Source organism: Pleurodeles waltl, chromosome 7 (genome assembly GCF_031143425.1).
Source record: "Pleurodeles waltl isolate 20211129_DDA chromosome 7, aPleWal1.hap1.20221129, whole genome shotgun sequence".
NCBI classification, from domain to species: domain Eukaryota; kingdom Metazoa; phylum Chordata; class Amphibia; order Caudata; family Salamandridae; genus Pleurodeles; species Pleurodeles waltl.
Genome location: NC_090446.1, coordinates 374,541,672 through 374,565,596, shown reverse-complemented (window position 1 = coordinate 374,565,596; position 23,925 = coordinate 374,541,672). Strand labels below are relative to the sequence as shown.

The following is a 23,925-nucleotide window of genomic DNA, read 5'->3' as shown; positions in this document are numbered from 1 at the left end:
ATTTGAGGTTTGCAAAGGATTCAGGGTAACAGAACCTGGTGAAAGCCCCACAAGTCACCCCGTCTTGGATTGCCCTAGGTCTCTAGTCTTAAAAAATGCACAGGTTTGGTAGGTTTCCCTAGGTGGCAGCTGAGCTAGAGGCCAAAATGCACAGGTAGGCACTTTGCAAAAAACACCTCTGTTTTCTTTGAGAAAATGTGATGTGTCCACTTTGTGTTTTGAAGCATTTCCTGTTGCGGGCACTAGGCCTACCCACACAAGTGAGATACCACTTTTATTGGGAGACTTGGAGGAATGCTGGGTGGAAGGAAATTTGTGGCTCCTCTCAGATTCCAGAACTTTCTGTCACCGAAATGTGAGGAAAAAGTGTTTTTAGCCACATTTTGAGGTTTGCAAAGGATTCAGGGTAACAGAACCTGGTGAAAGCCCCACAAGTCACCCCGTCTTGGATTGCCCTAGGTCTCTAGTCTTCAAAAATGCACAGGTTTGGTAGGTTTCCCTAGGTGGCAGCTGAGCTAGAGGCCAAAATCCACAGGTAGGCACTTTGCAAAAAACACCTCTGCTTTCTTTGAGAAAATGTTAAGTGTCCACTTTGTGTTTTGGAGCATTTCCTGTCGCGGGCACTAGGCCTACCCACACAAGTGAGGTACCATTTGTATCGGGAGACCTGGGGGAACGCTGGGTGGAAGGACATTTGTGGCTCCTCTGAGATTCCAGAACTTTCTGTCACCGAAATGTGAGGAAAAAGTGTTTTTTTAGCCACATTTTGAGGTTTGCAAAGGATTCTGGATAACAGAACCTGGTGAAAACCCCACAAGTCACCCCGTCTTGGATTCCCCTAGGTCTCTAGTGTTGAAAAATGCACAGGTTTGGTAGGTTTCCCTAGGTGGCGGCTGAGCTAGAGGCCAAAATCCACAGGTAGGCACTTTGCAAAAAACACCTCTGTTTTCTTTGAGAAAATGTGATGTGTCCACTTTGTGTTTTGGGGCATTTCCTGTTGCGGGCCACTAGGCCTACCCACACAAGTGAGCTACCATTTTTATCGGAAGACTTGGGGGAATGCTGGGTGGAAGGAAATTTGTGGCTCCTCTCAGATTCCAGAACTTTCTTTCACCGAAATGTGAGGAAAAAGTGTTTTTTTAGCCACATTTTGAGGTTTGCAAAGGATTCTGGGTAACAGGACCTGGTGAGAGCCCCACAAGTCACCCCATCTTGGATTCCCCTAGGTCTCTAGTTTTACAAAATGCACAGGTTTGGTAGGTTTCCCTTGGTAGCAGCCGAGCTAGAGGCCAAAATCCACAGGTAGGCACTTTGCAAAAAACACTTCTGTTTTCTTTGAGAAAATGTGATGTGTCCCCTTTGTGTTTTGGGGCACTTCCTGTTGCGGGCACTAGGCCTACCCACACAAGTGAGGTACCATTTTTATCGGGAGACTTGGGGGAAAATAGAATAGCAAAACAAGTGTTATTGCCCCTTGTCTTTCTCTACATTTTTTCCTTCCAAATATAAGACAGTGTGTAAAAAAGACGTCTATTTGAGAAATGCCCTGTAATTCACATGCTAGTATGGGCACCCCAGAATTCAGAGATGTGCAAATAACCACAGCTCCTCAACACCTTATCTTGTGCCCATTTGGGAAATACAAAGGTGTTCTTGATACCTATTTTTGATTCTTTATATTTCAGCAAACGAATTGTTGTATACCGGGTATAGAATGAAAACCCACTGCAAGGTGCAGCTCATTTATTGGCTCTGGGTACCTAGGGTTCTTGATGAACCTACAAGCCCTATATATTCCCACAACCAGAAGAGTCCAGCAGACGTAATGGTATATTGCTTTAAAAAATCTGGCATTGCAGAAAAAATTTACAGAGTAAAACGTAGAGAACAATGGCATTTTATTCACCTCAATTTCAATATTTTTTTATTTCAGTTATTGTCTGTAGGAAACCCTTATAGGATCTACACAAATTACCCATTGCTGAATTCAGAATTTTGTCTACTTTTCAGAAATATTTAGGTTGCTGGGATCCAGCATTGGTTTCACACCCATTTCTGTCACTGACTGGAAGGAGGCTGAAAGCAAAAAAAATCATAAAAATGGGGTATGTCCCAGTAAAATGCCAAAATTTGGTTGAAAATTGGGTATTCTGATTTTAGTCTGCCTGTTCCTGAAGGCTGGGAAGCTGGTGATTTAAGCACTGCAAACCCTTTGTTGATGCCAATTTCAGGGGAAAAAAACACAAGCCTTCTTCTGCAGCCCTTTTTTCCATTTTCTAAAAAACAACAACATTTTCACTGTATTTTGGCTAATTTCTAGGTCTCCCTCAGGGGAACCCACAAAGTCTGGGTACCTCTAGAATCCCTAGGATGTTGGAAAAAAAGGATGCAAATTTGCCGTGGATAGCTTATGTGGACAATAAGTTATGAGGGCCTAAGCGCGCCCTGCCCCAAATAGGCAAAAAGGGACTGGCACCTGAGGGGGAAAAGGCATGGCAGCGAAGGGGTTAAGGCTTGGCAAGGGGGTTTAAATGCCAAGTTGACGTGGCAGTGTGACACTGCATTCAGTCTTCAGTGGGTGGTTTGGGACATGTTTTAGAGGGCTACTTAGGTGAGTGGATTGCTGCAGGGCCACTTGTAGCATTTAATTTACAGGCCCTGGGTATATGGTATGCCACTATACAAGGGACTTACATGTAAATACAATGTGCCACTTGGGTAGAAACCAATTGTACCATGTTTTAGGGAAAGAGCACAAGCATTTTAGCACTGGTTAGCAGTGGTAATGTCTATATGGTCCTAAGGCCAGCAGAAGCAAAAATCCAGAAAATTGGGAGCCAAGTAGGAAAAAGTGTGGGGGTGAATTCACAGAGAGCGCCATTTCCAACAATTTGCTCTTTGGTTGCTCCCAATGTTCTACTGCTTTTATTATCGAGAAGGTTAATTGTTCCCTGAGTCCGGCCCTTAAACCTGCTGAGACTCTTCAGCCTATTAGTGCAAGGCTTCCCAATTATATGGATGGGGATTTTGTCTTAAGGCTCATCCATTCTGCCCCTGACCTACAGTTTGAGAAATTCAACAATCTCCTTCTGTCTGAATTTTACAAAGTGGGTTCAGGAGGCAAGGCTTACTTTCACCAAGGTCAAAAAGATGCTGCGAGCAAGGTTCCTTCAGTACTCTATGCTGTAGCCAGCCAAGGTTGGACTGGAACATAAAGGAAAGACTCATTTCATTTCTTTTTTGCACCCCCCACCATTTTCTTAAGCAACTTCTACCTCTAGCAGGCGCCTCTGTGTCTCCTGGATCTGACAAGCGGTGAGCTGTGATTGTGCCATAAGACAATACCTAACTCTAGGTGCTTTTGATCCTATTCTATGCCATATACCACTGGGTGTGGCTCTCCGTGTTAGTTTTCCGTTTTCCACTACAGAGGTTATGAGTTTGTTAATGTTAATATGACGAAGATGGATGATGGGGTTGCATGCCAGTTAATGAAATAAGAGTTGATTAGCGATTGGTTAAAAAGTGAAAAGATATACATTCTGGCAGGTTAAGCCTGCAGTTCTGGCTGTGCTCCTGGGTCCCCAAAGCGTGGAGCACACACCTGCGTCCTTGCTGCTAGCAAGGCTGCCATTCTCTGTGCTTTGCTATTGGGTGGGTGTCCGCCGACAATTGGGGTTGGCGTAGGAGGGGGGAAGACTAGGGTATTATTAGGGTAGTATTGCCAGCAGAAGAAAGCAGAAAGCAGAAGAAAGCAACAGGCAGAGTAGCAGTCCCTCCTACAGCATTTAGCCCTTACACTGCACCGTGCCCATGGGGCTACCTATAGCTTACCTTAAAGGTGACTTGCATGTAGAAAAAGGGAAGGTTTGGGCCTGGCAAGTGGCTGCACTTGCCAAGTCGAACTGGCAGGTAAAACTGCACACACAGTCACTGCAGTGAGAAGTCTGAGACATGTGTACAGGGCTACTCATTTGGGTGGCATACTCAGTGCTGCAGGCCCACTGGTATCATTTGATTTACAGGCCCTGGACACACATAGTGCACGTAACTGGCGACTTACTAGTGAATCTGATATGCCAATCATAGATAAACCAGTCACCAATACCATGCAGACAGATAGCATTTGCACTTTAGCACTGGTCAGCAGTGGCAAAGTGCCCAGAGTCCTGAAGCCAACAAAAACGAAACTCAGCACAGGATCGAAACAAAAGCCAAAAAGACAAGGGAAACTCTGCAGAAAGGGTAATTTCCAACATTCAGTTGTGATGCATCTTTTTCTTTGGAAACTAATAATAAAAACAAAAACGTTGCCCAATTTTATTCCTACTGCTTTTCAACCAAGGACTTCAAGAAGAGTCTAGCCTCATTATGATCAGAAAAGAAACTAGATGTAGTCATTGCCAAAAACTCACCTGTAACTTTAGTTTCAATTTTGAGTATCAGTAGAATCATTGGTCTGAACGTATTCACGTTTATATATCTTTTTAAGTAGATGAAAATAAAGAAATTGACCCTCCTTATTTTTTAAAGAAAAGAGTTAAAAAGAGACATTATTTGCTTGAAATCCCTGAAAAACAGTTGGGGACCCATACATAATATAATGGCTTAATACCTGAAAGATGCTAGAGATAACTCTTGTCGTACACATTGATGAGTCGAAGTATCGAGAGTGAAACATCATTATAAGATACTAATGAAACCAGTTAATGCCTCCAGTTATACTTAGGCCCCCAATGAAACAAGCATTTGCAATGCAACCAGTCTCACATTTGCTTGAGCTCGAGCAATTAGCACTGTAAATTCCTAACCGGACTTTTTGTGCCATCTAAATTGAAAATGAAAATAAAATACACAATACCTGGACTTTTCTTGCCATATAATCTGAAAAGTAAAAGTTTCACATGGGCGAGCTGGCAGCCGCCATCAGTGCAAAGCAGACACACAAACGATCGCTTGTAGTGAAAATTATCGGCAATGGTGCAATTATCCATGTAACTGGCAAAAGTGCAATTATCTACGTAACCAGCAAAAGTGCAATTAACTATGTAACAGGGTCGATGTCATGCAAAGCGCTCGACTTCTGACCAGTGAGATTGCACTGCGAAAAAAGAGAAAAAGTAGTCCAAAAACCCGATGGAAAACAGCAAGTCCTGTATGTTTTCAGTACTTGGTCGCTGCACTCGATGAGGGCTAACCACCGGAAAGGCATGACATATGCATGCCTTCCACTAATGAAAGCAAGCAGATTTTAAAAGGCAAGCCCACGAACCAATGAAAGACACTGACTTGACATGGGTGTGGTTTGAAGCCCAAAGAGAGATAACAATCCAGGACTGAGTGCTTTGCGCTCACCTGAAAAAAACGGTCCTAAAAGATCCTAAAAGCTGACTTTCCAGCACTGCATAAAAAGCTAAATTTTAAGCATCAATCGTCAGCATCAAGGACTGAGATTTCGGTCAAAAAGCAAAGTTTTGTCACAATACAGTCTGTGTTGTATAGCCAGTCAGGAGAAGGAAAGCCACAAATCCTAAGGGTACAGCGGGTATTCTAAGCAGGTGCAGGAAGGTTTTACATGAAGGCATCCACTAAGAATGATCTAATCTCTGTCTCTTCCTCTTTTTTCATTAGAAGGGGGTGTCGTATTGTGAGCATCCTGCTCTTCATCTTTTTTTTTTTTTTTCTCTATCTTGTGACCTTAGGATTTAGTAAAACAAGAACAGAGATAAGTGACAGCGGGAGCGGGCAGGCGAGCAAGCTTCGATGTTGCCTCTGTGAACAGACTGATGATATTGAACATCCACTAATGATAGCTTTAGTAATTGTTGACCTGAGGGGGTGTTACCACTTGTGTGCTTTCTCTAATTTTTGAAACTCTATCCCTCCCATCTATTCAGTTTGACTACATTTACTAGTGGCAATCACAGCACTGTCTAGTTGGTAATGTTGACGACACTTCAGAGACAACATGCTCTGTTGGTATTTCTGCTATACATTAAAGCCACTGCTGTGGTCCAAACGCCTAACAAAGTTATTAGAGCTAGTAGTAACCACCATCTCTCACAAAGTCCTTCACTTTGCACCCTGCCAACTGGTGAACTCACTTCTAGTAATTTATGCAGGAAGTGTTATCAACACAAATGTGGTTGCTACCGCACTGTAGCCCAGACAGAACATCAGTATCTAACACCATGTTGCTGGAAGGGAAAGCAGCAAGAGGGTATATAAATAAAGTGGCAGGGATAAACGGGTAGGTTGCAAGTGAATGGCTCGGATGGGCAATGTAAATGTTCACAAGTGATAGTAACAGATATGGCACGTCATTGGAAAGGCAAGTGCCAAACTTTCAAGAACTCTCAGCTGTAATTTCAACTCAACCATTATTCGGTACTAGTGCACTTTACTATCGTTTTATAGGAACAAAATGGGACTTCTAAAACGCTTCCTCCTCCACATGACATACGTTGAAACAAAAAACAGTCTTCCTCTGTTAACCTCCGACCTCGCAGCCAGGCTCCTGCATTCAAAAGAGGGCCATAAATGGAAGGCAAGCCCACGCCCAACCTGTTTTTCTTTCTGCTTTGCAAATGGTGCTTGTGTGCTCTGGCTGGGCAAATGCCACCTTTCTGGCTTGTGTTTCTTCTTCTTTCCAGCTCCTCCCCTGTGAGTGTGGTATGAATTGGGGCTCTCTCTGGAGATTGATGGAATGAGGGTTGGGGATTTCTGCTTCTCTTCTGCACAGGTGGTGGTGGTGGGGGTAGGGGGGTGGGGGAGTTGGTCCGGTATGACTGTGCCTTCTTATGGCTTACATTTCATGATCAAAATTTCAAAATGTGAGCATTTTATTCTTGTGGAGGTGAAGTCCAACTCCATAATGGGTGACTCATTTTTTACTGTGGTGAGATAATGAATGTATGGAGATTGGCAGCTGATGAGGGAGCCTGAGCTAAAAGCGTGTGAGCTTCTTAAGGTATGTTAATGTAGGTATCATCATAATTGGACGTAATAAAGAGTTGGTTTTGTACAGTTGGCGCCATTGATATCCTTTTGCAAAGGATAATCTCCCCATTATAGCGCTGGTGAGGAGGACGGGCTCCAGTCCACATGCGTTAAGCACAATGTAGGGATTCAAATATTTGACGGGCAGGTTAAGCCGAGAACACAGATTGGCACAGGAGATACAAGCACTGAGCTCCTAGCTCATTGGACATTCAATAACCACCAATTCTTATATTCATAAACAGTTGTCCTGAAAATTAATCTACCATTATGGGGGGAATAATCAAACAGTGGTATCTTTACGTTTGATAGATCACATGGTGGCAAACAATGTTCTGTCTTTTATTAATGTGCACAAGGAAAAATTAATGGCCTTTGGAAACGTAGCACATTATGGGTGTAGCTGAAGGTGCACAATTCTAGGGAAAATTCCATTTTAGAATCTCCCTCGTGATCACATCATCTTATATGATTCACATAGAGAACGGGCTTGATTATGCATCATAGCTTAAAGCTTTAGCACTGCTGCTTAAGTGGGCATCATTATGTCTTAACAAAACGTAAACTGTCTCCAAGGTGACTGTGAAGTACACCAGTAACGTGATGGCTCAGGTGCATATGAGGTGAATATGCTGTTTTGGAAACAACAGATTTGTACTATAAGCCTTGGTTATTGGCTAAAAAGAACACCAGATAAACGTCACTGAATTTTATGGCCACAGAGTAGCTATTAGAAAATTGGTCAACCTTTTAATTAGGACCCACCTAGCTCTAGGTAATGAAGATGGGTTGAAACTGTATCTTAGCTAAGCTTAAATTGTGGCATATTACACTGACTCAAAAAGGATTTGCGTTTACTTTCTGCTAATAGACACAGTTGTCCAGAAACCAAAGCTAAAGGCTGCATTTGAGTATGCGGCAGCCAATCCTTGGAGTCAATGTTGTCCTAATTCTTCTTCTGCAGTTTATATATTGACCCTTGTCATATATCTATTATTCCTATCGAATTTAAACAATGCATGCATTTACATTCTTACCATTTGTGAAACTTCTGTCTGTTAGACTATTGTTAAGATTTGATGTTTATACATTTACATGTTTATGTGCATGTTTATCCACACCGCATGTAGCCAGTCAGTTTGTTGAAACACTCATATTTGTCATATAGGTACTGATGGTAATACTCCTCCACTAAGTGTAGACAACATTTGTTTTTATAAAAACCTCACTCCCCAGAATTACCCCTTGGTGACATGCTTCATCATTGGGTCCATCCTGTTCCCTTGCGGGACGAGGCATGCTGCGACCTAAGAAATATATGGGAGCACTAGAAGAGATTATAACATAGTGCAGAATGATGAAAAATAGGAGTGTGGGTGATTCCATTTATATTTGGCGACAATTTAAAAATACCTTCATAATAGGGTTCTAATTCTTGCCTCTAGTCAGTATGATGAAAAACAGGGAGAAGGAAGGGAGGATGGTTATGTATCTACCTTCCTAAGGGTCGACATGTTTCAAGCCTTCCCCTAGGCTTTTCATCAGGACCAAGGATTCACTTCCTTGATACCTCGCCTGGGTTGCTTTTAAAGTAACTATGTACATGTTCATACATCTTATGTATTATAGTTAATGTGAGTCAGAAGAAAGGGAAGGGGTTGCATTGCAGCCATTAACATTTCTTTTAGTTGAAAATTACAAAGCTAAGAGTGTCTGTGGGTATTTTTCTTTGTGTACTTTTGGAACTGGTACAGAATGCATATTTGATAATATCTTGTTTTTTCAGTTTAGGAATGTGTTTCACAGAAGATTTACTAAGTAGCCTTTTGGTCCTCATTTAACTTGGTCTTACTGAATACTGAAAAATGTAAGGTTAACTCATTTCAAATCGTCTGTTTTAGGAGGAAGTTAGTGTAGGAGGCTGGACTGGCTTGTAGTGAGTACCAAGGGGTACTTACACCTTGCACCAGGCCCAGGTATCTCTTATTAGTGTATAGGGTGTCTAGCAGCTTAGGCTGATAGATAATGGTAGCTTAGCAGAGCAGCTTAGGCTGAACTAGGAGACGAGTGAAGCTCCTACAGTACCACTAGTGTCACTTGCACAATATCATAAGAAAACACAATACACAGATATACTAAAAATAAAGGTACTTTGTTTTTATGACAATATGCCAAAGTATCTCAGTGAGTACCCTCAGTATGAGGATAACAAATATACACAAGATATATGTACACAATACCAAAAATATGCAGTATAGCAATAGAAAACAGTGCAAACAATGTATAGTTACAATAGGATGCAATGGGGGCACATAGGGATAGAGGCAACACAAACCATATACTCCAAAAGTGGAATGCGAACCACAAATGGACCCCAAACCTATGTGACCTTGTAGAGGGTCGCTGGGACTGTAAGAAAACAGTGAGGGTTAGAAAAATAGCCCACCCCAAGACCCTGAAAAGTGAGTGCAAAGTGCACTGAAGCTCCCCAAAGAGCACAAAAGTCGTGATAGGGGAATTCTGCAGGAAAGACCAACACCAGCAATGCAACAACGATGTATTTCCAGACTAGAGTACCTGTGGAACAAGGGGACCAAGTCCAAAAGTTACGATCAAGTCGAGAGTGGGCAGATGCCCAGGAAATGCCAGCTGTGGGTGCAAAGAACCTGCCACTGGACAGTAGAAGCTGAGGATTCTGCAAGAACGACAAGGGCTAGAAACTTCCCCTTTGGAGGATGGATGTCCCACGTCGTGAAGAGTCGTGCAGAAGTTTTTTCCTGCGGAAAGACCGTAAACAAGACTTGCTAGCTGCAAAGCTCGCGGTTGGGGTTTTTGGATGCTGCTGTGGCCCAGGAGGGACCAGGATGTCGCCAATTGCGTGAGGGGACAGAGGGGGCGTCCAGCAAGACAAGGAGCCATCTCAGAAGCAAGCAGCACCCAGAAAAGTGCCGAAACAGGCACTACGAAGTGGAGTGAAATGGTGCTCATCCGAAGTTGCACAAGAGAGTCCCACGCCGCCAGAGGACAACTCAGGAGGTCGTGCAATTCAGGTTAGAGTGCCGTGGACCCAGGCTTGGCTGTGCACAAAGGAAATCCTGTAAAAATGCACAGGAGCCGAAGTAGCTGCAAAAGATGCGGTTCCCAGCAATGCAGTCTGGCGTGGGGAGGCAAGGACTTACCTCCACCAAACTTGGACTGAAGAGTCACTGGACTGTGGGAGTCACTTGGACAGAGTAGCTGAGTTCAAGGGACCTCGCTCGTCGTGCTGAGAGGAGACCCAGAGGACCGGTGATGCAGTTCTTTGGTGCCTGCGGTTGCAGGGGGACGATTCCGTCAACCCACAGGAGATTTCTTTGGAGCTTCTAGTGCAGAGAGGAGGCAGACTACCCCCACAGCATGCACCACCAGGAAAACAGTCGAGAAGGCGGCAGGATCAGCGTTACAGTGTCGCAGTAGTCGTCTTTGCTACTTTGTTGCAGTTTTGCAGGCTTCCAGCGCAGTCAGCAGTCGATTCCTTGGCAGAAGGTGAAGAGAGAGATGCAGAGGAACTCTGATGAGCTCTTGCATTCGTTATCTAAGGAATTCCCCAAAGCAGGGACCCTAAATAGCCAGAAAAGAGGGTTTGGCTACTTAGGAGAGAGGATAGGCTAGTAACACCTGAAGGAGCCTATCAGAAGGAGTCTCTGACGTCACCTGCTGGCCCTGGCCACTCAGAGCAGTCCAGTGTGCCAGCAGCACCTCTGTTTCCAAGATGGCAGAGGTCTGGAGCACACTGGAGGAGCTCTGGGCACCTCACAGGGGAGGTGCAGGTCAGGGGAGTGGTCACTCCCCTTTCCTTTGTCCAGTTTCGCGCCAGAGCAGGGCTGAGGGGTCCCTGAACCGGTGTAGACTGGCTTATGCAGAAATGGGCACCATCTGTGCCCATGAAAGCATTTACAGAGGCTGGGGGAGGCTACTCCTCCCCTGCCTTAACACCTTTTTCCAAAGGGAGAGGGTGTAACACCCTCTCTCTGAGGAAGTCCTTTGTTCTGCCTTCCTGGGCCAAGCCTGGCTGGACCCCAGGAGGGCAGAAACCTGTCTGAGGGGTTGGCAGCAGCTGCAGTGAAACCCCTGAAAAGGCAGTTTGGCGGTACCCAGGTCTGTGCTAGAGACCCGTGGGATCATGGGATTGTGCCAACAATGCCAGGATGGCATAGAGGGGGCAATTCCATGATCTTAGACATGTTACATGGCCATATTCGGAGTAACCATTATGAAGCTACACATAGGTAGTGACCTATGTGGAGTGCACGCGTGCAATGGTGTCCCCGCACTCAGAAAGTCCGGGGAATTTGCCCTGAACCATGTGGGGGCACCTTGGCTAGTGCCAGGGTGCCCACACACTAAGTAACTTAGCACCCAACCTTTACCAGGTAAAGGTTAGACATATAGGTGACTTATAAGGTACTTAAGTGCAGTGGTAAATGGCTGTGAAATAACGTGGACGTTATTTCACTCAGGCTGCAGTGGCAGGCCTGTGTAAGAATTGTCAGAGCTCCCTATGGGTGGCAAAAGAAATGCTGCAGCCCATAGGGATCTCCTGGAACCCCAATACCCTGGGTAGCTCAGTACCATATACTAGGGAATTATAAGGGTGTTCCAGTATGCCAATGTGAATTGGTGAAATTGGTCACTAGCCTGTTAGTGAGAATTTGGAAAAAAATGAGAGAGCATAACCACTGAGGTTCTGGATAGCAGAGCCTCAGTGAGACAGTTAGTCATAACACAGGTAACACATACAGGGCACACTTATGAGCACTGGGGCCCTGGCTGGCAGGGTCCCAGTGACACATACACTAAAACAACATATATACAGTGAAAAATGGGGGTAAGATGGTACTTTCCTACAGTTAGCCCCTCAAATTTACGATCTGAGTAATTCTTTCAACATGTACTCGAAGGTTTGTCAATTTCATCAACTCTTATGACTCCAGAATCATTTAAAGAATGAGTTCTACATGTTTACAATACGTTTGGGGATGGTTCCTAATATATATAAATTATGTGCCTGCACAGGGGTTAATTCCTTTCTGTTAGAAATGGGGTTTTTGGTTGGCAGTCAGGTGACCCCCTGTCCAAGCAAAAGCCCTCACTCTAGTCAGGGTAAGTCGCACACAATCCAAGATTATCCTGTGCCCACCCTCTGGTAGCTTGGCACGAGCAGTCAGGCTTAACTTAGAAGGCAATGTGTAAAGTATTTGTGCAATAAATCATACAAGACCACCATATAGCACCACAAAAATACACCACACAGTGTTTAGAAAAATATATAATATTTAACAGGATAATTGTAGGTCAAAAAGAATAAAGTTGCAATGGGAAATTGTAGAGATATCACTGAAAAGTGATATAAAGTGTCTTAAATCTTTAGAATATAAACAAAGTCTCTTTCAAGCACAAGTACCTGGTTTAGAGTGGAAAATTCTCCTCAGAGGGCCACAAAGGAAGAGGTGCGTGGAAAAAGGGTGTGTGCGTCGATTTCTCCCCAGCACACACGGACTCGCGTCGTTATTTTTCACGCGGGGAAGTCGTGCGTCGTTTTCCGGCGCGCGGACAATCTCTTTCTGTGGATTGCGGGGATTACCAGATGTCCCAGGTCTGTGCGTGGATTTTCCTGCTTGTTCTCCGGCTGCGCGTCGGTCTGCGGGGCTGCGCATCGAAATTACGATCTCACGGCAGGCGTCGCGTCGCTTTCTCCTCTAGAGGTCGGTCTGCGGGGCTGTGCGTTGAAATTACGATCTAACGACAGGCGTCGCGTCGATTTCTCCTCTAGAGGTCAGGCGGCGTTGTCCTTGCGAAGCCATGCGTCGGATTTTCGGTCGTCCCAAGAGCGTCGCGTCGATCAGCGTCGGTGTGCGGCGTTTTTCTCGCTGCGGAACAAGCTGTGCGTCTAAATTTTCAGCGCACGGAGCGTCCAAGTGAAAAAGAGAAGTATTTTTGGTCCTGAGACTTCAGGGAACAGGAGGCAAGCTCTATCCAAGCCCTTGGAGAGCACTTTCACAGCAAGAGTTCAGCAAGGCAGCAGGGCAACAGCAAGGCAGCAGTCCTTTGTAGAAAGCAGACAGGTGAGTCCTTTGAGCAGCCAGGCAGTTCTTCTTGGCAGGATGTAGTTTCTGGTTCAGGTTTCTTCTCCAGCAAGTGTCTCATGAGGTAGGGCAGAGGCCCTGTTTTATACCCAAATTTGCCTTTGAAGTGGGGGAGACTTCAAAGAGTGGCTAAGAAGTGCACCAGGTCCCCTTTCAGTTCAATCCTGTCTGCCAGGGTCCCAGTAGGGGGTGTGGCAGTCCTTTGTGTGAGAGCAGGCCCTCCACCCTCCCAGCCCAGGAAGACCCATTCAAAATGCAGATGTATGCAAGTGAGGCTGAGTACCCTGTGTTTGGGGTGTGTCTGAGTGAATGCACAAGGAGCTGTCAACCAAGCCCAGCCAGACGTGGATTGTAAGGCACAGAAGGATTTAAGTGCAAAGAAATGCTCACTTTCTAAAAGTGGCATTTCTAGAATAGTAATATTAAATCCGACTTCACCAGTCAGCAGGATTTTGTATTACCATTCTGGCCATACTAAATATGACCTTCCTGCTCCTTTCAGATCAGCAGCTGTCACTTCAACAGTGGATGAGGGCAGCCCCAATGTTAGCCTATGAAGGGAGCAGGCTTCACAGTAGTGTAAAAACGAATTTAGGAGTTTTACACTACCAGGACATATAACTACACAGGTACATGTCCTGCCTTTTACCTACACAGCACCCTGCTCTAGGGGTTACCTAGGGCACACATTAGAGGTGACTTATATGTAGAAAAAGGGGAGTTCTTGGCTTGGCAAGTACTTTTAAATGCCAAGTCGAAGTGGCAGTGAAACTGCACACACAGGCCTTGCAATGGCAAGCCTGAGACAAGGTTAAGGTAGCTACTTAAGTGGGTGGCACAACCAGTGCTGCAGGTCCACTAGTAGCATTTAATCTACAGGCCCAAGGCACAGGTAATGCACATTATCAGGGACTTATAAGTAAATTAAATAGTCCAATCAGGTATGATCCAAAGTTACCATGTTTTAAGGGAGAGAGCATATGCACTTTAGCACTGGTTAGCAGTGGTAAAGTGCGCAGAATCTAGAAACCAGCAAAAATGAGGTCAGAAAAAGAGAAGGAGGAAGGCAAAAAGTTTGGGGATGACCCTGTCAAAAAGCCAGGTCCAACACTTTCCTTTATATTTCTTTGTGATATTGACAGAATAGAGTATAGAAATTACAATGTAGCTTGCAAAGAATTTAGACTTTGAGGCTGCTGCTTTTCTTGAGCTCAATTTCCATTATTATCGTGATTGACTTCATTCACTTTAGGACTTTCTTGACTGCTTGCTTGGTGTGATTCTTACTAGTTTTGTTTTAATATTTGATATTGATTTTCTGATGAATTTTATAAATATGCACTTCCTTGATCTAACTCTGTTTTATGGAGTTTAGCTATGAATATGAAGTCAATATGTCCTCCTCTTCCTACTACTGTAAAGAAGTAGCAATGATTCAGTTGCCAGTTATGCATATGTTTTTCTCTGCCTTCTCTGGAGACAGACTATAGTAACAGGTAGGAGAATAATATTGCATGTTTTTTTCTTTTCTTTAGGTGACCTAAAACATAATATTGGTAAATGGGAATCACAATATACCTTGGTTTCTTTTAATAGTCCCTGTGGCGTTATCAAAACACGTCTTTTTTTCTGTAGCTTTGGTGGTACACCTTGAATTGTTTCTCAGGTTTTTGTGAGCATTTTCTAACTGTAATATTTTGAATCCATACCCATGTTACATTCGTAAGTGCCACTTTTAATGCCTTATGTTTACCTATAATATGACAGGAACTATTAGAAGGCATGAAGCGGACATGGCAAGTGTTGGTTCGTTTCAAGTTTCTCACCAGCGGGGCAAGTTGATGCAAGGACCTAGAGGGAAAATGTCGGCAAAGTGGACTGAGGTCCGAAGACGCAGTGTAAACTGGTCCATAGAGGAACTGGAGGGACTTCTTAATGCCTTGAGACGATCACCACACCTTGGACTCCTAATGTCCTCTAAACATATGTCTACCCTGCATGAATGGCAAACTGTTGAGGATGACATGCGTCAGGAAGGTTTCTGTCGTTCAGCAGACCAGTGCCGGCTAAAGATGAAGGGAATAAGACGTGTTTTCCATCACTTGAGACTTGGTTGGGGTCCTGGTGGCAAGAACACAACATCCTTACCTCACTGGTTTCCTCGAATGATGGATCTCTGGAGACAGGCTGGGAAGCCAAGATTTAATACTCCTTTGATCAAAGGTAATATGAAATTCTAGTTGTAATAGTAACTTCTGTTCTTTCTCTATGACACTGACTTGTAGATATCCCTCTCAATTTTGTTTTCTTATATGAAAGAACAAAGTATACCTCTTTGTAACTCTCCACCCCATCATGGTCTAAACATAAGTGTAATAATATGTGTCTCTAACTGATAGTTGCAGTGTACGTCAAGTTTATCTATTGATGCCATCCTAAGTAGACTATTATTGTTCAAAAACTCTGACCTTTCTGTGAGCACCAAATTCTGTAGCTTGTTTTAGAGACAAGATGTTAGTGCGTTGCACTCGTCTTCATTGAAGTGTTGATTAAACCTCTATAAATCATATGGGAGGTGTAGGTTTGCAAGAGGATAATCCATCCATGATTATTTCCCCCATTTTAAGATCTTAGTATATAATGAGTTAGTTGGACAAAGCAGCCAAACTGACACTTTTCTGCGCTTGTTGAAGTTGTTCACGGTCACCTTGCAACTGAAAGGACTCTCGTGACTTGCATAACCACATGCAGTCTTGAAATTTCCTTTTAAGTGACTGCCGTATCTGTAAATTAAAATGGCAGTAGGTGTTTTTCCTTGGGTACATTTGGAAATAGTAGAGTGTGTACTAGATTTCATAAATAATATTTTGTGTTTTTCAGTGGCGTAGCGTGGGGGGTGCAGGGGGGGCCGGCCGCACCGGGCGCAACATCTGGGGGGGGGGGGACTCGAGTGCTAAAATCCACGGGTTAGGGGGCGCAAATTACTTACCTTGCCCCGGGTGCTGACAACCCACGCTACGCCACTGGTGTTTTTTAATTCTGAGAAGGATTCCCACAGCTAAGTAGCCCACTGAACCTGTGTTTATTTTTTTTACTGTACTGAAAAATAATGTTCAAGCACTGGCATTTCAGTTCTTCAGTTTTATGGGAAATATAGACATGCGTGGCTGGGATTTCACTTATTCTTTGATCTTTTTAATATATTTTGCTGTCAGTTTTGCTCAGATATGTTTCAAATTTATCAACTTATCTCCTACGGGTATCTCTTCTTAAGCCTGACTCATCTAATGTCAGGTGGGGTTGGACTTTTCCTATTGGAGCAGGACCAAGACTGAATTGCATAAGGCAGGTCGCTTTCAACTTTACACAGTGGGTGAAAAGCGATGATCTGGAATGTGGCCAGAGTGATTGGCAGTGGTTGAAATGAATTCGGGCATTTCTTCCATCACTTTTTTTTAAACAAAACTCCATGGGGTGGTGTTTTATAAGGCTGGTAAATGCTACTATCAGATACTTCTCAGCAAAAGGGTTGGCCCAGATGCCTCATGCAGGCAAACCTGGACAATAGATATGCCTCAAATCTACCATTGTGATTTTATTCCCGGTTTAGGGAGGCAGCGTTGGCAGCTAATTGTGTACTGAAGCAGACTATTCCAGAATGAGGGGTTGGAAGACCTATTGCTTCATACACTCATTAGTTTTGCTGCATGAATTTTTTTTGGATTCACATGCTATGCATTATTCCGCCTTCTAGTGGTTGGGTCCAGAACTCTCCTCCTAGTAGTCCCTTCTCTCTTTTTCCCTTTTTTTTTTTTTTGTTCAGCGTCAATGGTCCTCACCATTTGGTGTCTGGCCCAGTCTCTCCTGACGTCTGACACCTTCCCTGGAAGTTTCCTCACGTGGTTGCCATCTTCAGATTCATTTTTCCGCCTTTTGGGCTGGAAGCATCGCTGCAGATCTCCAAGTTTTGTCAAGGAAAACTGAAAGTCAGAGAAGATCATCGCCATAGCAGGAGGAAGGGCGTCTTAACCAGAGATTTTCACTAACTTCCACTGAAAAACACTGAACCAAGTAGAACTTGCGTCAAGCAAAGGACAGATAATGGACGGACAGGGGGCCTGGGAGAACACACCATTCAGTTTCTGCCCAGAGTGCCACCATACGTTTTCAGAGGGACTGCGCAGTGTGCAGTTGCTGCCTGCCAAGAAACCACAAGACCAATATGTGTGAGACTTGGGTAGAATTCAAACCAAAAACGCTGAGGGCACAAGAAAAGCAAAGGCAAGCACACCTCACGATGCAGAGGCAGAAGGAAACACCATCACTTAGAGCCTTGAACTATCTAGCGAGGAATAAGACAAAGTCACCAAAGAAGGAGAGGGCTCAGATGCAGAGAAAGAGATCATAGATGTCTAGCGGGAACACAATAAGTCAGAGGAGAAGTGCAAACAGGTAATGGTGAAAAAGATGGGAGCGGTTGGGCCGAGAGTTTCAGACTCTAGACCAGAAAAGACTGCTTTGGTGCCAAAACCCTTGCTGACCGAAGGCAAGTTGAGCCATAAAGAACCCCTCAGTCCCAGTCAAATGATAACGCAGGCAGATGCGTCTCAGAAAAGACAATGGCATTAAAAGATTAATTGAGGTTGGAAGAAAGCCAAGAAGATGGCTGCCCAGTCAACAGCAGCCAAAACTTGGATGCAGAAGAAATTGGTGACTACACTTGACACAGAAGAATGCACCCTTGAGATCGAGCGCAAGAAAAGGGAAGTTGAGGCCGAAATGGCCTTAGTCCTTCAAAAGAACAGAAGGACTTCGACTGCCTCCCATTGGGAATTTTGAATACCATTGAAACCTTTAATTGAAATATGTGAGTGAACAGGGCTGATTGCTGAGGTCCCCTAACTTTTTGCCACCATTTTCCACTTTTTGCTGGTGTTTTCCTGACTCTGATGGTGCCCTGGGCACTGCTAACCAGTCCCAGGGCCTGTGTTCTGTGTAAAATCAGTATGCAAATTAGGCTAATTATAATTGGCTAAGTCAACCTACCTATAAGTCCCTAGTTTATGGTAAGGCATGTAGGTTTAGGGACCCCAGCATAGGTAGTGCACCCATAGGTGTACTGCTGAGGTGTCCAGTGTCATTTTAAAGGCTGGTCTGCCTTGCTGGCTGCTTTTAAATTAAAGTTATATGCAAATTCGACTTTGGAATTAAAAGTAGTTCCAAAGTCTTAAACTACGTAATTTTTACATATTAGTCACCCCTAAGGTGTGCCCTATTTGCCCCTAGGGCTTGGTGCCATGTAACTATAAGCAGGGGCCTTATACAAATAGTTTTATAAGACCTGGTGAGGTAAAAACAGCCACATTTGGTTTTCCCTCATTGTAGTGAATGGCCTCCATAGGCTAGAATGGGGAGACATTATTTTAATTTTAAAAGTCCCCTTAAGTAACAGATACCAGAAGTTTGGTATCAAATTAATTGTTATATAAATCCCACAACTTCCAGTTGTTGGATTTAATATAACTTGTTCAGGTAAAGAGTTTTCATCTTTACCTGAAAAGTTGCCAACTTCCGCCCTTCAGTGTTTTTGCTGCTGTGCTCTGATTGTCCAGCCTCTGGCAGCCTGGCCAGGCTGACTTAATGAGGTGTGAAGTGGCCTGGCTTCACACAAAGAGAGGTTCCTCTGGGAGGATATCTCCCCTCAGCGGATGGTGAGGCAGGAAGGGGGAGGGCTGCCAAACTGGTCTTCAAAGGCAGAGAAGGACATTTGGAGCAACCCAACAACACCCCCACATCCTGCAAACCCAGACAATTAGGTGCCCCCTTGATTAGATTAGGAGAGGGCAGGAGAGGCGTGTGTTTAGGATTTTTAGCCACACCAGTGGGTGGGGTCAGCCAGATGTAATCTCCAAAAATCACTTTCAGCCATGATGGATTTTTGAGGAATGTTGCTCCCTGGGATTGATTTTTGCCACACTTCCCAGGAAGTGGTCATCACAGGGGAAGGACCCTGCCCCTGATTGGAGAACCAGGACCCCCCTGTTTTTCACCCAGGAGCATGGATACAACTGGCAGACCTGCACCCACACCTCAGTTCCCTACCAGGAAGAACTACAGAAGAAGAAGGACTGCCCTGGTGGACCCCTGGCCTGCACCTGGGCCTTGCACTCTGAAGGACTGCACCAGCTGCACACTTGGGCTTCACCACAAGAAGGACTTTGCCTGGCTTCAACTGGTTCTAGGAGGGACTCCCTGTTTGCTACAGGCGAAAAATTGCTAACCAGAGTCCCCTGCATCAACTCCTGAAGAAACCAACCAGCTGACCACTGTCCAGTGGCCAAAAAGGAGTTTGCGCCAGGTGCATTCTGGGAATTGTAGTCTCAACTCCCAAGGAGCAACTCAGAGCTTCTGGAACCTTGGATCAAGTTGTGGACACTCCAAGGACACAAAAACGACCCCTGGAAGAAGATCCAGAAGTTTGGAAACGTTTGGCGCAACTCCATAAGTTGAAGAGGTGCATTGTGGGAGTTGTAGTTCCAGATCCCAAGAGGCACACCAGAGCCTCTGAACCCATGGCTGGTGCTGTAGACCACTTTCCTGAGTCAAACACTTCTGAAAGTAAGTGTGACAGTGTTACCTCGTGGGTGGCCTGAACTCTGGACTTTGTTCCTTTCCAGTGTGACCTTTTTTAACCCTTTGAGCGCAAGTTGCTTCTATGCAATAGAAAGCACTAATTCTTTAAAAATTCATATCTCCGGTTCCCTTTATCCGATTTTATTCATTTTGGTGTCATTTTAAAGATAAAAATATAGTCTGTTGTTATAAATTTATTTTGGATTTTTAACACTATTTCCTGTGTTTTATTTAATTACTGTTTTTTGATATTTGAATGCATTACCCTCTGTCTCCTAAGTTAAGCCTTGTCGCTCGTTGCCAAGCTAACAAGGGTTGAGCTGGGTTTAATTTACTGAGACCTAACTGGACCTAAGTGGAGGTTAGTGGCCTTTTGCTAAGTGTTGGTACTTACCTGCCCTTACCCATAGCCCATTTTCCAACAAAATACAATGGAAAAACCTGACTTATGTGTCACTAAAAGTACGTCTGGCAGCCACAGTGGCATACACAAGGGATACATAGGAAGAAAGGTCTTCACTGCACCAGTGATTGAAAGCTTTCTGAAAGGAGCAAAAAGAATAGTCGCATCAATGAGTATGCCTGTGCCAACGTGGATCCTAACATAGTGTTGATGCATCTGATGAATGATCCATTTGAACCCTTCCACATGACCATCTTGAAATTAATTACATTCAAGTCTGCATTTTGATTTTAAACAAAATGTGGGATATTAAACGAAGTATTTAGCTCCCCTCTTCAATTATCTCTATGCTCAGAACAGCGTTCTGACATCTTAGAAAGGGAGAATCTTCCATCCAATATATAACAAACATTTGCAATGCAATAGGTCTCGCATTTGTGAGAGTTAGAGCTATTGGTGTTGTAGATGACAATTTCTTTTACCTATGTGTTTTGGTTTGGAGTGTAGTGGATGAATGCCAGGTGCCACAGCAACCCTCCCAGGCCTGTCGCTGCAATAGCGTGGACACAACAAGGCCACCGTCTTGCAAGTGTTTTTACCTCATTCCTACAGACTGGCTGTGACACCCTGGAGATGCAACCCTTTCTAGTGTCTTTACCTAAACTTTTATAGCACCAAACAAGCCACAAAGAGGTACCTTTGTGCTTTTAACCCAGAGAATGGGGGGGGGGTAATTTTTCATTTCTGTTTGCACTGAAAGTTGAGTGGATAAGAATATGTATCCTCATGCACTGGAGTTGATTGCAAAGTATTTCCTGTTTGGTATGTGAATCACGGAATTAGATAATTAGATTGCTAAATGCTTCCCGTATTTGGCGTGAGATAAATAAGTATTTGTTATTCGCTTGAAAAATAGGAGAATGCTGCCACTATGTGGCAGAATTTCTGTACTTTTCAATAAAGGCAGATTTCAGTTCTTTATTTTTCCAGAAGCCCTCCACATAAGGCCAATCCAGAAGTCCAGTCACCACATAGATCTGTTTTGGAAGTAGTGCTTCTCAAAGTTAACATAAAGGCATGCAAATGTGTATTTCAAAATAGTTATGAAGATGTGTGTTGAAAGTAGATTATAAGTTTAATGAAGTTCTTCACAGTAACCTTTATTCTGATTGAAACTTCTAACTGCAGATTCCTTCATCTCAGCTAGGTGGCGTTGTGCAGACTGACTTAAGCACCACCGCTGAGTGCAGAATTAAGCTACTTTCTTTCTGCAAAAAGACATGTTTTTGCATTTGGCAGCACTCGAAACAGTACTGTCACTCAGCAGTAGCTTTAAGCTGTGAGTTTGAAATGAAACATGATTCCATAGCCCTCCCAATGCATCCAGTTAAGCAAAGCTTGATAACTTTTAATTTCTTCCAATGCTTGGATTTATTAGTCTGAAAACAAATTATTTATTCAAATCTTTAGTTTTCTTAGCCCAGGGATGATATTTATTCATTTATTCAAATTATTAATTTTCTTGACCCTAGACACAGGTTTCGCCCTTCCTTTTCTGCACCTTCCAATACAGATTTGGAGCATCATTTCCAACTTTATTGGTCTTCCGATGTTCCAAAACATTTTCAGTGTGTGCTATCAAAAGAAGTCTACTGCAAAAACAGGACTCAAGCCATGTTGTGACTGCAGGAAAGTGATGTCAGTCATGGTCCCACACAAGGTGTACTTTTGGTGCCTGGGTTCTGGTCACAACTCTTAAGTCGTGAGGTAAATGTGCCCTAATGCACCCGAAGGCAATTTGAGACTGGGAGTCAAAGTTGTTCATCAGCGAACACAAGAAGTCGTGGTTTTCGCACAGAACCTGCTCTAAAGTAGTGTGCTGGTGGTCCTTTTCACAAGGCCATTCTCAGAGCTGCTCCAATTCCTTTCTTTATTCCTCAGGTAAGTCCAAGTCCAAACACAAGCATAGGAAAACAAATCAGGCCTCATCCCCATCCTTCGAATCTGACTATAAAGAGAAAGCGCTAGGGCATCAAGATATAAGTTGCACTCCATCAAGGTCACCGGCACCAGAGTTCCCCAGGCTGTCCTCATCACCGCAGCAGATTAAGGCTATCAATGAGGCCATGCTGAATATTTACTTTTAGCTTTCTGGCTCTTTCTGGTGCTCCCTCAGGTCCCACAGAGTCACAGGGGCCTCCAGTCAGGTTACAACAAGTGGGTCCCTCCCTGGCATAGTCTGTCCACTTAGGACCCATTGCTGGACCAGAACCAACTATAAGTATAGACTTCTGCTCCAGCCAAGCGATCCACTCTGGTTCAGTGCCCATGTTGGATCCTGAACTGACATTAGTTAGAGCTCGACCAATGTTACACCATGAATTTTCTAAAGTATACTATGTTGTCTAGTAACCAGGCCCTAACGCTTTGCCCCTCCCACTTCGCAGGTATCTGTAGGGGCAGCTTTATCTTTTTGGTTCTCACTCAGCTTCTGTGCAGGAACAGGGTGCATCTTGGAGTATTGATAATGATGATTATGTTAATGGTGGTGGCTTGCTCTCCCCTCACTACACTGATGATGTCTTATATCTTGATTTACTGAACACCAGGGGGCTTGATACCTTCTTTGAGACATATCTTGACTCCACACCTGAGCCACCAAAAGAAGAAAGTGCCTCATTTGCAGTGGTGGAAGTCTGGAGGGCAGCCGAGATACTTGAACTACAGCTGCCTTCAATTAAGACTTAGACAAATGTTTTCACAGAAATTCTCAGTGTGGGCCAGCATGATATGCCCTAACTCCCATTTAATGATATCCTCAAAGCTACTTTGATGGCTATATTGTGGAAACCATGTTCTTGCCTACCTGTTAACCAGCAAGTGGCCAGACGCCAGAGGCTGGCGTAGGGTGTTCCAGATTTTCTCACCAAGCACTCTACTCTGGAAAGTGTCAATGTGCAGACCTTAACCAGTAATGTAAACCCTAACTATTTTCCAACTAATCCTCCTTATAGAGAATCCTAACAGATTGATGCATTTGGCAAACATATGCTTTCTTCTGCCAGCCTGGCACTGTGATCTGTAAACACGGTAATTCCTTTAAGACATGTCTAGCCGGATCTTGCCAGTCAGTCCAGGAGTATCTTAGGAGCTCTCTAGCTTAAGTGATCCATGATGGGTGGACATGGCTAAAATATGTTATCCGCGCCGGTTTGGATACCTCAGACTCCATTAGCATGGCATTCACTACCAGTTTTGTTCTTTGCAGATATGCCTGGATTAGGTCCACCAGATTCTCCAGCAATGTACAGGCATTGCTCATAGATATGCCCTTTGATGGGCCCCACCTCTTTGATGAGAAGGCTGTCTCTGCTGTGAAATGCTTTAAAAACAGAAAAGCTACAGTATGTTCCTTGGGGTCTGTTGACCACCACAAACGCTTTTAGGGGTATGAGTCCTCCAAAACTTCTTCCTATGCTACAATGGCCAACAAGCTGCTTTAGTGTATGCTTAGTGACACATGGCCAATCAGTGGAGTGCAAGAGCTAATACTTCCACCTGGGTTGACGAACCCTCACGTCTGACAAATGAGTCTTCAACATTTTTCAAAAGGCGGGGATTTACGTTTTGTTTTTTGCAAAACATTTTTATTGATTATTGTAAACAATGCGAGTGGTGGCTCGCACTGCACAGCAGAAACACAGCATACATTCTCATACATAGCACAACCCCAAAGCAGCATAATAATGACACAAAGTGGCCTGC

The 23,925-nt window shown here is 44.1% G+C and overlaps 1 protein-coding gene across 5 annotated transcripts in view; it reads left to right on the top strand.

The window, feature by feature from the left end:
* Window positions 1-23,925, top strand: part of LOC138304092 (uncharacterized) — a 381,850-nt gene that overhangs the window by 95,824 nt on the left and 262,101 nt on the right. For 4 of the 5 annotated variants that reach the window (XM_069243822.1, XM_069243821.1, XM_069243824.1 and 1 more), the window contains exon 4: window positions 14,892-15,347. The exons of the other annotated variant lie outside the window; for it this stretch is intronic. In XM_069243822.1, the coding sequence (XP_069099923.1) occupies window positions 14,892-15,347 (456 nt within the window). The remainder of the gene's footprint in view (window positions 1-14,891; window positions 15,348-23,925) is intronic. 5 annotated transcript variants of the gene reach the window in all.